Consider the following 12,211-nt stretch of genomic DNA (forward strand, 5'->3'; position numbering starts at 1 on the left):
GGGCCGGGCTGGGCTGGGCTGGGCTGGGCTGGGCTGCCACTGTCCCCCGGGAGCGCCGGGGTTGTCGCGTACAAACGTCACCGGGGACAGAAGTGCCGGCGGTTTGAGAAGCGGTGTTTGTTCATTAGATTCTTCTTCCCTGGGTATAAGCAGTGATTAGGAAAAGTTTCCTTTGCCTCTGGGCTCCCGTACCTTTTTTTTTTTCACGTGTTTGGGAGCGTTCTGGTGCCTGTTTTGCCTCCCAAGACCACAGCCACGCTGCCTCGTGTGCAGAGATTTCTCAAGAGAATGAGCTCGGTGTCACCGTGCAGCTGAAGAAGTTGCTGCAGTCCTGTGCTGGAGCAGCAGCTGCTTTCCTCCGTGGTGTAAGCTTAGGGTTTGTGATGGACTTTTCATAAACTGGCAATCTTTAACTTTCTGTCTCATTTAAACTCAGGTTTCTTGAGCCGACTGTGTCAGGCCAGAACTGCTGGTTTGTGGGATTTATCCAAGGGACGAGCCTGTGGCTCTTGTACAGGAAGGTGATTGTGACATGGGAGGTGTTTTTGTTGCAGTCTCAAACACCTGCTCTTGTTGTATCTAGATCTGGTGGGGGGACCAAGATTACAATCCAAAACGCCATGCAGTGGTCTTGGAGGCTTCTGGAGTGTGCAGTTGCTTGCATGTAGTGCCCTCAGAAATGGTGTCACCAGGCGTGGGGTGGTACCTCTGCACTGCATGGTGCTGCTGGACCAAGGAGAGTTTAGGCTGTTGTCCTGTTGGAAGGAGCTGTGCAGAGCTCGAATTTTGCAGGCAGACAGGTGAGGTGTTGCATGTCGGGGATGATGATGGTGAGCTTGAAGTGTCAGGGTTATCCAAAGCAGCTCTGGTTTTTTATTCTGCTTGTTTGTATTCAGTGTTCTGTCCCTGCCCTGATGTGTGTGATGAAAGTCTGTCTGTGGGGATGTGATTCTCATCCCATCCTGTGCCCTTTATTTGTTCATCCCTAAGGGACTGTTTCTGTTCTCTCTTAACCCTCTCTATTACCGGCCCTTCATTTTCCTTGGCACTCTCATTCTCGTGCTCAACTCTCCTTCCAACAAGCATTTATCTCTGTGTCTTTCCCTTCTGATGCAGTTTCTAGCACTTTCTTGACCTTTTTCCAGGTTCTTGTTGAGAATGCCTGTGATGTCACTGTGGCTGGCCAGCTGCTTTGGCTGTGGCTGGTCCTGCTCGTGGGGACCTAAAACCCTGCTTGGCTGCCACTCACACGTGCACAGTATAATCCTCTGAATAGCTGGATGTTGGTCTTGGCTTTCCAAAGCTAAAGGGTTTTAACACTTTTCTGCATCCTCAAAGGATTATGCAGGGGAGTGCTTGGAGGCTGGAAGTGCCCTGGTTTTTCAGGTGTGTTTGAAGCTGTGATGGTGTGTCACCCATCAGAAACAGAGGCTCAAAGGGAAGGGAGCTGGGACTCTAAAATCCCTTTGTCACATGCACCGTGACAGTGAATTTAATAATTCTAGTTGAGGACAGACGGTCTAATTCCCCCCAAGCTCACACAGGGGAGCATTGCAGGCAGCCTGCAACAGTAGGGAAATCTAAACTGCCAAGAGCAGAACAGGTGGCACAGAGAATGGCCAAGTGTGAACCTAATGTGTAGTTCATGGATATTCTATACCAGCCATACAGCTGGGGGTGTCTGTGTGTGGTTAGCTGATCAGCATCACTGCCTAAGTGGAAACAGAAAATGGCATCAGAACTAATGTTCCTCGTTTTGGATGCATTTGCTCTTTTTTGCTGTGGATTGCACAGGCTGCAGGGTGAGGTCACGCTGTGCTGGACGCCAAGAGGCCCATGCAGATGAGCAGAGCTACAATGTACTGACTGTGAGCAGCTTCCCACAGAGTTCTTGCCTTTGTGGATGCTGGGAGAGGGCCTTTCCTCTTCTAGCTCATTGATGATGGCCTGCATCAAGCAAGTGTAGCACACCATGTTTCCCTGGGAGGAAGTAAGCACTGTTTTCTTGAAACAGCATGACCAAAATCAAGTCAAAATGCATCCATGGCAAGCTGAGCCTGAGTATGGGCTCTGAGACTGAGGGACTGTTGCAAGTCCTCAGGATAGGACTTTGTAGTACTTCTGCAGGTAGAGGCACAAAGCAAAATGAGCATTTGGGGACTTGTTTCACTATTGTTTAAAATATCTTGTTTTTTCACACTAAGACCACAGAAGCTTTTCTTAGAAAATGTAGGGAGGAATCCAGCATTGTGAACTATAAACTACATGATGAGTTCATTTTTTCTCCACTTGCCTTTGACTTAGCTTTGGATATTTGGAGATTTCCGAGTTTCTCTTTCCAAACTAGTTTTTTTTTTTCCTTCTAGACTGAAGTTTGAGCTGGTGTGTCTCTTCTCCCTCCCAGTCTAATTTACTCTGGTTAACTTATGCTTCTGCCTGCTCTTAGATCCAGCCTTTCCCACAGTAGAGAAATGGTCTCAGTTACTGACTCTTGTCCTCTTGGAAGCACACTGGGCACATCTCAGTGAGTGACACCTGGGCACACAAGCCATGAGGTGAACTAAGCCCTGGGACTCCTTTCTGTGAAGGAAACGAGCGCAGCACCAAGCCAGGGTAGGCGAGTGGGTCTCCATGAAGTCTGTACGTCAGCTTTACGGGCTGCTAAAGTGACGCATTAATCTGTGCTGAGGCTTATCAAGTGTGGCTTATCAAATTCATGGCTTATCAGCACAGTTCATGTCATGCACGTAAACAGCAGGATCTCCACCTCTCCAGTCCTGGTCTTGTTCTCTTTCCAGCTCCAACTGCAGCAGCTGTTCCCTGGAACCTGTGTCTTTGTGCCATCTTTGTTGTAAGTAGACCAGCTCAGCTGTAGCTCATTGCAGCAGCAATGCAGCTCAGCTGGGAGATGGGGCTCCCCACTGCAGCTGGTTTGGGAGAGCTTTTAGTGGCTCATCTTACTGGGTGAAAGCAGGGAAATCACTATTGAGTGTCTCAGGGTCTTGTGTACCTTTCCTGGGGATGGAATGTGCCTCTCCTGCTGTGCAGTTACAGCCTATGAGAGCCCTAAGCACTGAAGGTAAAGTGCAGAATGACAACATCCTGAAAGCAGGGACTGCTGGCATGTCCTGGGGCAGGGACTGAACCCTGTGCATCCTCCAGTGAAGGGAGCAGCCCAGCAGGAGCTGTACTGAACTGCAGCTCTTCCTACCCATCTGCCTTGCAAATACCTTTTCTGGCCCAGGCCTCTCTAGAACAGTGTTACAGTTTGGAATCTGTCATTTGCCCCCATTTCAAATAGATAGGCATCTGTAAGTTTTATTCTGGATTTTTTTGTAGCAATTCTAACTAAGCTTTTCAATTCCTGATAGAACCTGAGATGATTTTGTGTGGTTAACCTCAAGGACAGAAGTGCTCTAAGTGCTGTTGCAATTTTAATCAGTTGTCACAAAATTAGTGATCAAAGCTGAAGGAAACATTCTCCTCCAGTTCCTAAAAAGAGGAAACAAGGGACAGGGAGCAGCACTGGCTCAGGAAATAAAAGTACAAACAAGTCAAACTTATCTTCTAAAGCACTTCTCTGCAAAAAGGAGAACGCACCAAGCTCATGTAGTCTTGGCTTGAACAGGGATTTCTTTGTTCAAAGCTTTGAGAGCTTTAGTTCTGTTTCAGCTGAAAGCTTTCTGGGGTTAGAATTGAGAGTGGTGGGAGGGGAAAGGTAAACTTCATTTCTGGGCTGTTTTCAATTTATTTCCTCCCTGTTTTTCTTGTACTTCCCTGCAGACAAATCAGACAAGGCCTGTGTCCAGAAGAACTAAAAATGCAGCCTAAGCAAAACATTGCAAACTGAGAGAGTTTTGCAGCACAAATACCAATTCTGAAGTTTCACTTGATGATTGAGGAGGGAATCTGTAGCAGTAAGGAGTGGGCAGAAGGGAGGCACTGGTGCCATTGCCTGGGATCAGTGACTCCTTCTCTCTAGCTGACCATGGCCATGCTCTCAGTGCGTGTCTGCCTGCTCTGGAGCTCTCCAGAGCAGGGTGGTGAGTCACAGCTGCCTCTGGTGGTGCCTTTGCTGGAAAGCTCTTTGAAAGCTGAACATTCTGAAGAGATTTGTGATACGGCTAGGTTGAAAAATAGAAATAGTGAAGTTAAATTCCAGATCAGATGTCTCTTGGGAGCTGAGTGTGCTGCCTGGCTTCGTGCAGTGGCTGCCACCGGCCGCGCTTCTCTGAGCATCGGGGCAGGCAGGGCTGCACCGGGCTTTGCTGGTGGTTTGTTCCAGCTCAGTCCATCTCCAAGCAGAGTGCTGTTATTTGTACAGCAGTGTAAATGGTGCTTTATAAACCAAGGAAAACACTGGGGAGAATGCAAGTTCTTTCTGACCTGGGCTTCCCAATCCTGAAATAATGTGTTGCATCCTCCTGAGTCACGCCCTTCGAGGGACTGACCAGTTCTGTGGTGTGTGGGCACTGCAGTCTTGATCTGGTGCCTGTGTTACTGCTACACTAAAATCCTGTTTCCTGAGGTATTAAGCATAGCTGGCAAATCCATTTGTTCTGAACAAACTGCAACTGCCTGGCAAGTGACTGTGCAGGACTGGGGAGCACTTGAGCTTTGACCTTGCTGCAGAAGCTGCCTCTGTTTAAAGAGGAGCTCACTGAAGCAGTAGAGCTGGGAAGCAGAAGTGTCTGCTGCTGCTGTTTTGTAAAGCACATGGGTGCAGAGAGATGTGAGAGGCCATGCAGTATTCCATGGGTACAGATGCAATACAACAAGGCCACACAGTTATGGTCCCTTCAGCAGAGCAGGGCTGTGCTTGTGTCTGGTGGGCTGGCTGTTGTCCCCAGTGATGGACGGCACTCTGCAAGAATTGTTTTGTAGGCATGATAAGACATTTTTTTCCACCCTGGTTCAGGGTTTCAGTTTCAAGTCTTTCTAATGCATCTTCTTTCCCTGGAAAGAGTAATAAAATGCAGAGGGATGTGGGTGCAGAGACTGCAGTTGCATTATGTAGTGAGTTGTGCTGCTGTTCATCTTTAAAAGCTGATGTCTTTTGAATCCTCAGAGAAGTCACAGGTGTTCCTCATGCCCCAGCTGGTTTTTGGTTGTTCCCTTATGAAACTTGTTATTAAAATGACTGAATTTTGATTGGAGATACCCTCTGCAAAGAATTTTCTTCTAATGTTGCAATTCGTTTTTCCAGATGTTGGTAATTAAAGTGCAGTAAACTTTCCTTTCATACAGCCTTGTGGCAGATAGCAAGTCTCAAAAGAGCTGAGATAACTTTGTTCATTTTGGCATTCCAGCTGTAGCATACAGCCTAATTGTTCCCAAGCACAGGAAGAAAAAAAATCATCCTTTAGGCTTCTTCTTTTTATACTGATTTTTTTTTCTCAACATCTAAGCTTGAACCTTTTGCTTCTTTTTGAATATTGAGTAACTTTATTAGGCAATGAAGAAAACTTGTTTGAAAAACAGTGGGTGAACAACATGACAGGTACCCTGAAATGAATGGAGCTCTGCTGTGTTGCAGTTCTGCTGTGTCCACATGACACTCATGCCTTTGGCCTTGTTTAAAACTTGGGGTTCTCCCCTGCTGGGAGTCCCACCAAGACCCATAGGAGCTGTGCCTCAGGAGCTTCATCTTTGCCAGCCAATAGTTTTCCATTGCTTCAAGACATGGAGATGAAGTGAAACTACTGCAATGTTAATCCAATATACTGGCATTTTGAAGAGGAGGGATGTGTGTGGATGTTGGCTTTGGAAAACAGCAATTATTGATCACCAAGGCTTGCTGCAGTATTTTGCTTGGGGAATAGAACTCAGATGCTGGCGTGTCTCCTTGGAAAAAATGGAAGTGGAAGATTATCTCTTCATCTGTGTCTGCAAACTCATTTGCCATAATCTAAATAATCAAGACTTCAGAGAGCTTCTAGAATATGTCTAAATAGTTTCTGAATATAGAGAAGTTATGATTGTTTGTCCCCAGCAGCAGCAGCCAGTGAGTGAAGCTTTGAGTTACCATTGACTGGTGCTGAGCTGCGTGTTTGAAATAGTGGAGAGGCAGCCCAGGCAAGTGCAGCTGTGGTCATGTACAAATGTGGCAAACACAGGAGTCCAGAAAGGCTATGTCCTCTAAGCTTCTGGCCTCCTCCTCAGTGTTATAGGGTTAGACTTGGAGCATTTGTTTTTAAACTCTGCCCCAGGGATGAGGCAGGTGAGCCTCTGGAGTCAGCCCAAAGCTTTTGCTGTTAGAGGTGTAGGAGGAGTTTCCTGGTGTGAAGTTTTATCAGAAGGTTCTCAAGCTCCCAGAACGTTGTGCCTTGCTTATTTTATTCCCTTGCTTTTTGGGATTTGTTTTGAGCCCAGCGTCAGGGCTATCCCCTGGCTCTGACTCACAGCATTGCTCCACTGGCATCCTCTGAAGAGCAAGTTATGGCTGAAGTGTTTACAGCATCTCCTTTAGTTGAAACTGACAACCAAATGTTGCAGGCGGGGCAGAAATAGAGAGGCTCCTGGGGAGTGAAATGGTTTCCCGTCTGTTATTTACCAAATTTTAAGATGTTTTAGAAGCTGTTGCTTCAGATGGCATCAGATCTTTTATTGAATATTGAGGCATATGCCATAAAATGCTGTGTCACTTCTCTCACTGGACAGGGCTCCTTGCACCCTGACTTTAGGGCTGTTGTATTCAGGTGATTTCTGAGCACAGGACTAAGGAGGTTTCTTCCCAGGCCCTGAGCGATGGGAAGAGTTGCTGATGGCTCAGTTGGGGGCAGATCCTGAGCTGGCTTTTTGGGTACTTTTAAGGTGTTACATAGGAGACCTGCAGGGTAACTTTGGGGAGTCAGTTGATGTATAAAATAGTGTATTTTTAATAAAGAACAAAATAATACTCTGGCTTTCAACCCTCAGCAGAAAGTACGTTTAAACAAACAAAACTGAAAACAAAGCCCAGTGTGGGACTGGTTCTTGGCGGGAGGGGGGAGATGGTTTGGGGTTTTTTTGTTTTGGTTTTTGTTGTTGTTGGTTGGTTGGTTGGTTTTGTTTGTTTTGTTTTGTTTTTCTTTAGATTAATCCACTGATACAACCTTTTACCAGTAGCAGGGAGCACTTCAGGCCACGCATCCCATCTGTGTGTATCTCTGGTGGCAGTCCTAGGTGTGTGATCACTTGGGTGTGAGAGTGTAGAGGCGTGATGTGGAGAAGGGCCACTAACCCAGAGCACAGAGGCTACAGATACACTGGTGAGGCTGGTGCCTCAGTAGGCAGAACTGGTACTGGAGGATGTGCTGCACACCTGGGACTGAACTGGGTTGTGGGAAGATGTGCATTAGCTGTATGAGGTGGGATGTGTGAGAGCAGGTGCTCAGATGTGTGCAGCAAGCAGTTCTTTGTATGGTCTCCCTCGAGATGGAGAGAGATGTTCAGATGGTTGTAGGGCCCAGGATTTGGGAAATTCAGTTTTAGTGGTGAAAAGGAAAGCACTAATGTTAGGAAATGCCCTTTAGCAACTGAAAATCTTCAGTTCACTGGTGACATTTGCAGGATAATATGATTAGAAAACTCAGTGTCTGTGTGCCCAAAGCGGCTAAAAGGGCTTTGGAAAGCAGGCTGGGAAGCTTTGCACCCAGGCTTAAACATCAGCTCATGTGAGCAGGGGTCAGAGCTCTGATTTGCCATCAGTGAATGGGTTAGCTGCTAAAAATAAAAAAAATCCTTGTGTACAGATGGGTGGGTTATGTTGGCTGCACGACTTGGTTATCTCTGTGATACCATGGGTGAGGGGCCAGGGCTCGGTTCCAGCAGTCAGGGCAATGGGTTGCTCAGTGAGAGGAACAGACCTGGCTGATGGCAGCCTCACGTGTTGGGTGTTCTTTGGTGGAGATGTCCCAGGGAAGCCAGTCTGTTGAGGAGCTGGTGTGTACACTCTGCACCCAGAGCAGGGGGAGCTGGCTCTAGTTCCAGTTTGCTCTGGATCCTATCACAGCCACAGGATTGCTCCAAGGCTTTAGACTGGTGGGGATATTCATTAGTGGACAGGCCACAACCTGCACCTGACAGTCCCCATTACTGCCATCATTTGGCTGAAGCCTTTCTTGTTGTCATTCTCATCTTGACTGTGCTTTTCTCTTTGTGGCTTTGATCCAGACGTTCATCTGGTGTGCTGTGGTTTCCCTGTCTGGGAGAAATAACTGTTTTGTCCATCTTCAAAGTCCAAATACGGAGAGCAGAGCTGGGGGACCTTTCAGCTCCTTGAGTTCTGCTTACTTCTGCTGGGCACATCTCCTGCATGGAGAGCACTGGTCCAACCAGATCTCTGCAGTTTTTTGAAGGGGTTTTGCCCACCTCATTGCCCTTTGGATCATACAGACTGGATTACATATCTCATTGCAGTGCATGAGGACTGATAAGGGAGAGTATCGTGCAGGTGTGTTTCACTTAAGCCATGGAGCAGGATCCTACACCAGCAGCCTGGTCTCTGCCTTGGGGCAGTGACAGAGCACAAGCTGCTCTTCAGAGAACTGACTCATTTTGCCGCACGTGTTAGAGTTTTGGAATTCTAGTGCAGAATTCACTCTTCTGAGACAGCTTTCCACAGACAGGGTTTGGGTTTTTGTCAGTTTGAGTAATTATCTACAAACTCAGCTCTTTATATTCTGGATCTGCTCAGAAGCTGAGGATGAAAAATGTTGCTGAGAAGAGCCTTCCCATTTATTTGCTAATGTCTAACTATGGCAGCAGAAGGGATGTTGATAATAAACCTAGTGTCTCTGAGACTTTTTTAAAAAATGTGTGCAAGAAATGTATCCCCAAGGAATGGGCTCAGAAAACACAAGTGCTTAGAAAAAAAGCAGTGTGTGGTTCAAACCAGCTGTTTGAGTCTTCTTTCTCACGCTGAGATTTTGATGTTTCTGCTGTAAACAGAGCTGGGGAAGGGGCTGGAGCACAAATCTGATGATGAGTGGCTGAGGGAGCTGGCTGTTCAGAAAAGGAAGTTCAGGGGGGACCTTCTTGTTCACTAAAACTCCCTGAAAGGAGAGTTCAGCCAGGTGGGGGTCATTCACTTCTCCCAGGAAATGAGTGACAGGAAGAGAGGAAACAACCTCAAATTGTGCTGGGGAGGTTTAGGCTGAAAAAATTCCTTCATGGAATGGGTGGTCAGGCACTGGCACAGGCTGCCCAGGGCAGTGGTGGAGTCACCACCCCTGCAGGGATTTAAAAACTGTGGATGTGGCACTTGGGGACATGGGTTCGTGTTGGGCTTGGCAGTGCTGGGGGAGCAGTTGGACGAGATGATTTCAAAGGCTGTTTCCAACCTGAACGATTCTGTGAACACTGGGTTTGGGTTGGATGAGCCGTCGACAATTGTGAGAGAAGGCTGTGTGTTGATGTGCTGATCCTTCAGGAATCAGGAAAGGGACTGACTTGGCTGTACACCATGGCTCATGTTCCACTGGATATAGGACTGGGACCTGAGTGCACTGCAGATGTTGTCTTTGGATTTCAGTTACTTCTTTACTTCTTTACTGACCATGAAAATCTTGCTGCTTTTCCTTCATATTTGCTGAATGGCATGAGTCAGATATTAAAGCAGTGACTTCAGGTTCCACCCTGGGCTGGACCCTGACAAGGAAACACCAAATAACTGGTAACAGAAACCTGTGCATTTCCTGAAGAACAGCAGGGTGGCCATTCCCTTCCAGCCCCAACAGAGCCCTGGAGCACGGCCATGGGGCTGCCTGTGTCTGTCAGATGTGGAGCACAAAGAGCCTCAGTATAAATACTCCCAGGACACAGTCAGTGAGGGCAGTTTTATTCCAGTATGCAGAATGGACTTTTTCCTCTGAACTTTAAAATAAACAACATTTTGGCCAAACAAATGGAACTGACCTTTTTATTAAAAGCATATATCTTCTCATACTTGTTTCAGTAAGAGGTTGTTAATTTTATAGAACTCCTTAATTTGCAGAACAGCTGACTTAAGTAATTCCAATAGCATTTATCATCTCACTTTTTGCTCCTTGCAGCTGGAGAGTTTGTAGCCTTTTTTTTGAGGAGGAGAAATAAGAAAAGTAGCTCTAACTCTGTGTGTTCTTTGCACAGGTGGAGCGAGAGGCTGAGTCTATCAAGTTAATTTTTAAGTTGATTAAAAGATTCAAGTTCATGTTGAAGAGGATTGACCTGCCCACAAGCTCAAGCTTATTCCTGCTCAGATGTGAAGGAAGGACTACAGATAGTTATCAAGAGCAGCTTTGAAAAAGAGATTAGAAAGTCTTCTATTAGAAACTATTCTGTAAAGTGAGGGAATGCTACCAAAGTTGTATCTGGTTCTGAGTCATCAGTGAAGGGCTCTCCCCCTCTTGAATGCATGTACGTGAAGGAAGCTGTCCTGACACATGAAGCCCTTGATTGTGTGAGTTGCTTAATTTCCAAGATATGAAAAAGCACTTGTGCTTGCCCAAATCAGTGTTTTCAGGACTTCAAGGATCATGTTCTTGTACCGGCTTTTTGGCTTTTTTCCTCTGTAGTGTGGCCAAGCCTCCAACCAGGAACAAGCCCTTATTTTCTTTAGTTATTTTTGTTAGATTTTGGCTTAGTTGAACCTGACAGAACTGCAGTTTCATGAGAATGTTTGACTCCTGTTGTGCTCAGAGATCTCAAAACAAAAGCCTTTCCTTGGATGGGATGGTGAAGGTTTGTTTGCCTGCTCCTACCCCCAGGAGGCAAGCATTGCGGATGATTCCCCCCACTCCCCCAAAATGTAACAAACCTAATTGTTTTCATATATCTTATTTGGGGCTGTGGTTGTTTTATTTCCTTTTATTCCTCCCCCTTTTTCCTTTTTATTGCTTTCATTTGAACTTCTTTTATGGGTTTATTTCATCTTGAAATCCAGCCACCAGGATGAGGCAGCATTCCAGCTCTGATCCCAGCAGTGCTGGCGCACAGGGATTACTGTGCATGCCTTACATAAGGCAGTCCTGTTTACAGACACAGGGATTTTGGTTTTACCAGCAGTACAGTGTTGTTGGATTGTGTTCAGTGTGACTCACTGTAACCTCAGCTCTTTATTTCTGCACAGCTGCCTCTCAGGTACCAGGTTAAAGGCACTTGGCAAAACCAGGATTTTTCTAAATGTGCAGAGCATACCCTGTTTTGGGGATGAGACACCCCCTGCCAGGGAGGAACATGGCTGTTTCTGGCAGCTTGGGTGAGCTGCTGCCTTATCTCAAAGGCAGAGAGCTCTCCTTTCCACATGTGGCTCATCAGAGCCAGCTCCTGGTTTGCCGTGTTGGGCTTTTCTCTGCACCTTCTCTCCATTTCTTGCATTTGCTGTTTGTTCCATGTCTTTTCTTTGCTGGGTGAATGTTGAAAATGTGCTGGTGTGCTTTGCTGTTTGCAAGTGGCTTTTGTAAAAGTCGTGGTTGGTCTGAACAGTTGAAAGGGAAAGGAGTCAGGCTGGCCTGCTGCCCTTCCCAAGGAGCATTTTTGATGGTCTTGGGATGTCCATGTCTACACATTCACTGCTGGGATGTACCACAGCGGATATAGAAATGGAAGCATGTGTATTTCTTCAATGAAATAAAGAGAAAAAACATCAAAGATGGGATGGAAGAGCCTTTTGGGCTTGGACAGTCTTTCAAGTGCTCAGGAAGCTTCTGAAGGCAGCTGAGAAGGGCCACCCGAACCCAGCCACATAAACTGGTTTAGGTGCCCTGTTCAGGTGAAACTTTGCTGTATTTATGGAGAGTATGAATGTAAGTTTTCAGGATGGCTCTAGCCAGAACAGCATAGGCCCATGAGGCTTCTGGTTGCCTTCCCCATCTCTGTATCAGCACATTCAGTTTGAAAGGCTTCATCAGGTTAAAGGGTGGTTACCAGGAGTTCTCTCTGGGAAAGGCAGATTTGCAATTCTGATGGTAAGTTATGTAAGTAGAACACTTGGAGCCTTAATGTTATGGTAAGGCAGCCTCACAAAGCCTATTAGAGGGGACAGAAGACTCACAAAACGCGCGTGTGTTGGGGCCCTGGGGTGCTCCTAGCGCAAGTGGGGCTGGAGGATGGTGAGGGGTTGGGGATTCCAGGATCTGACTGTGGTGCTGTTCCTGCAGGTCTCCCGGGTGCCGGGCCCGGGACAGCGGGGCCCAGAGCTGCCATGACGACAGGCGACTGCTGCCACCTCCCCCGCTCCCTCTGCGACTGC

At 46.9% G+C, this 12,211-nt stretch overlaps 1 protein-coding gene across 1 annotated transcript in view; it reads left to right on the forward strand.

Annotated features, from left to right (window-relative positions):
• Positions 1-2,741: 2,741 nt before the first annotated feature.
• The window catches only part of MARCHF2 (membrane associated ring-CH-type finger 2), a 31,031-nt gene continuing 21,561 nt past the window's right edge, over positions 2,742-12,211 (forward strand). The window contains 2 exon segments of the mRNA XM_031062211.1: positions 2,742-2,774; positions 2,776-2,837. Coding sequence (XP_030918071.1) covers positions 2,742-2,774; positions 2,776-2,837 — 95 coding nt within the window.

The sequence above is a fragment of the Geospiza fortis genome, unplaced genomic scaffold (genome assembly GCF_000277835.1).
Source record: "Geospiza fortis unplaced genomic scaffold, GeoFor_1.0 scaffold254, whole genome shotgun sequence".
NCBI lineage: Eukaryota > Metazoa > Chordata > Aves > Passeriformes > Thraupidae > Geospiza > Geospiza fortis.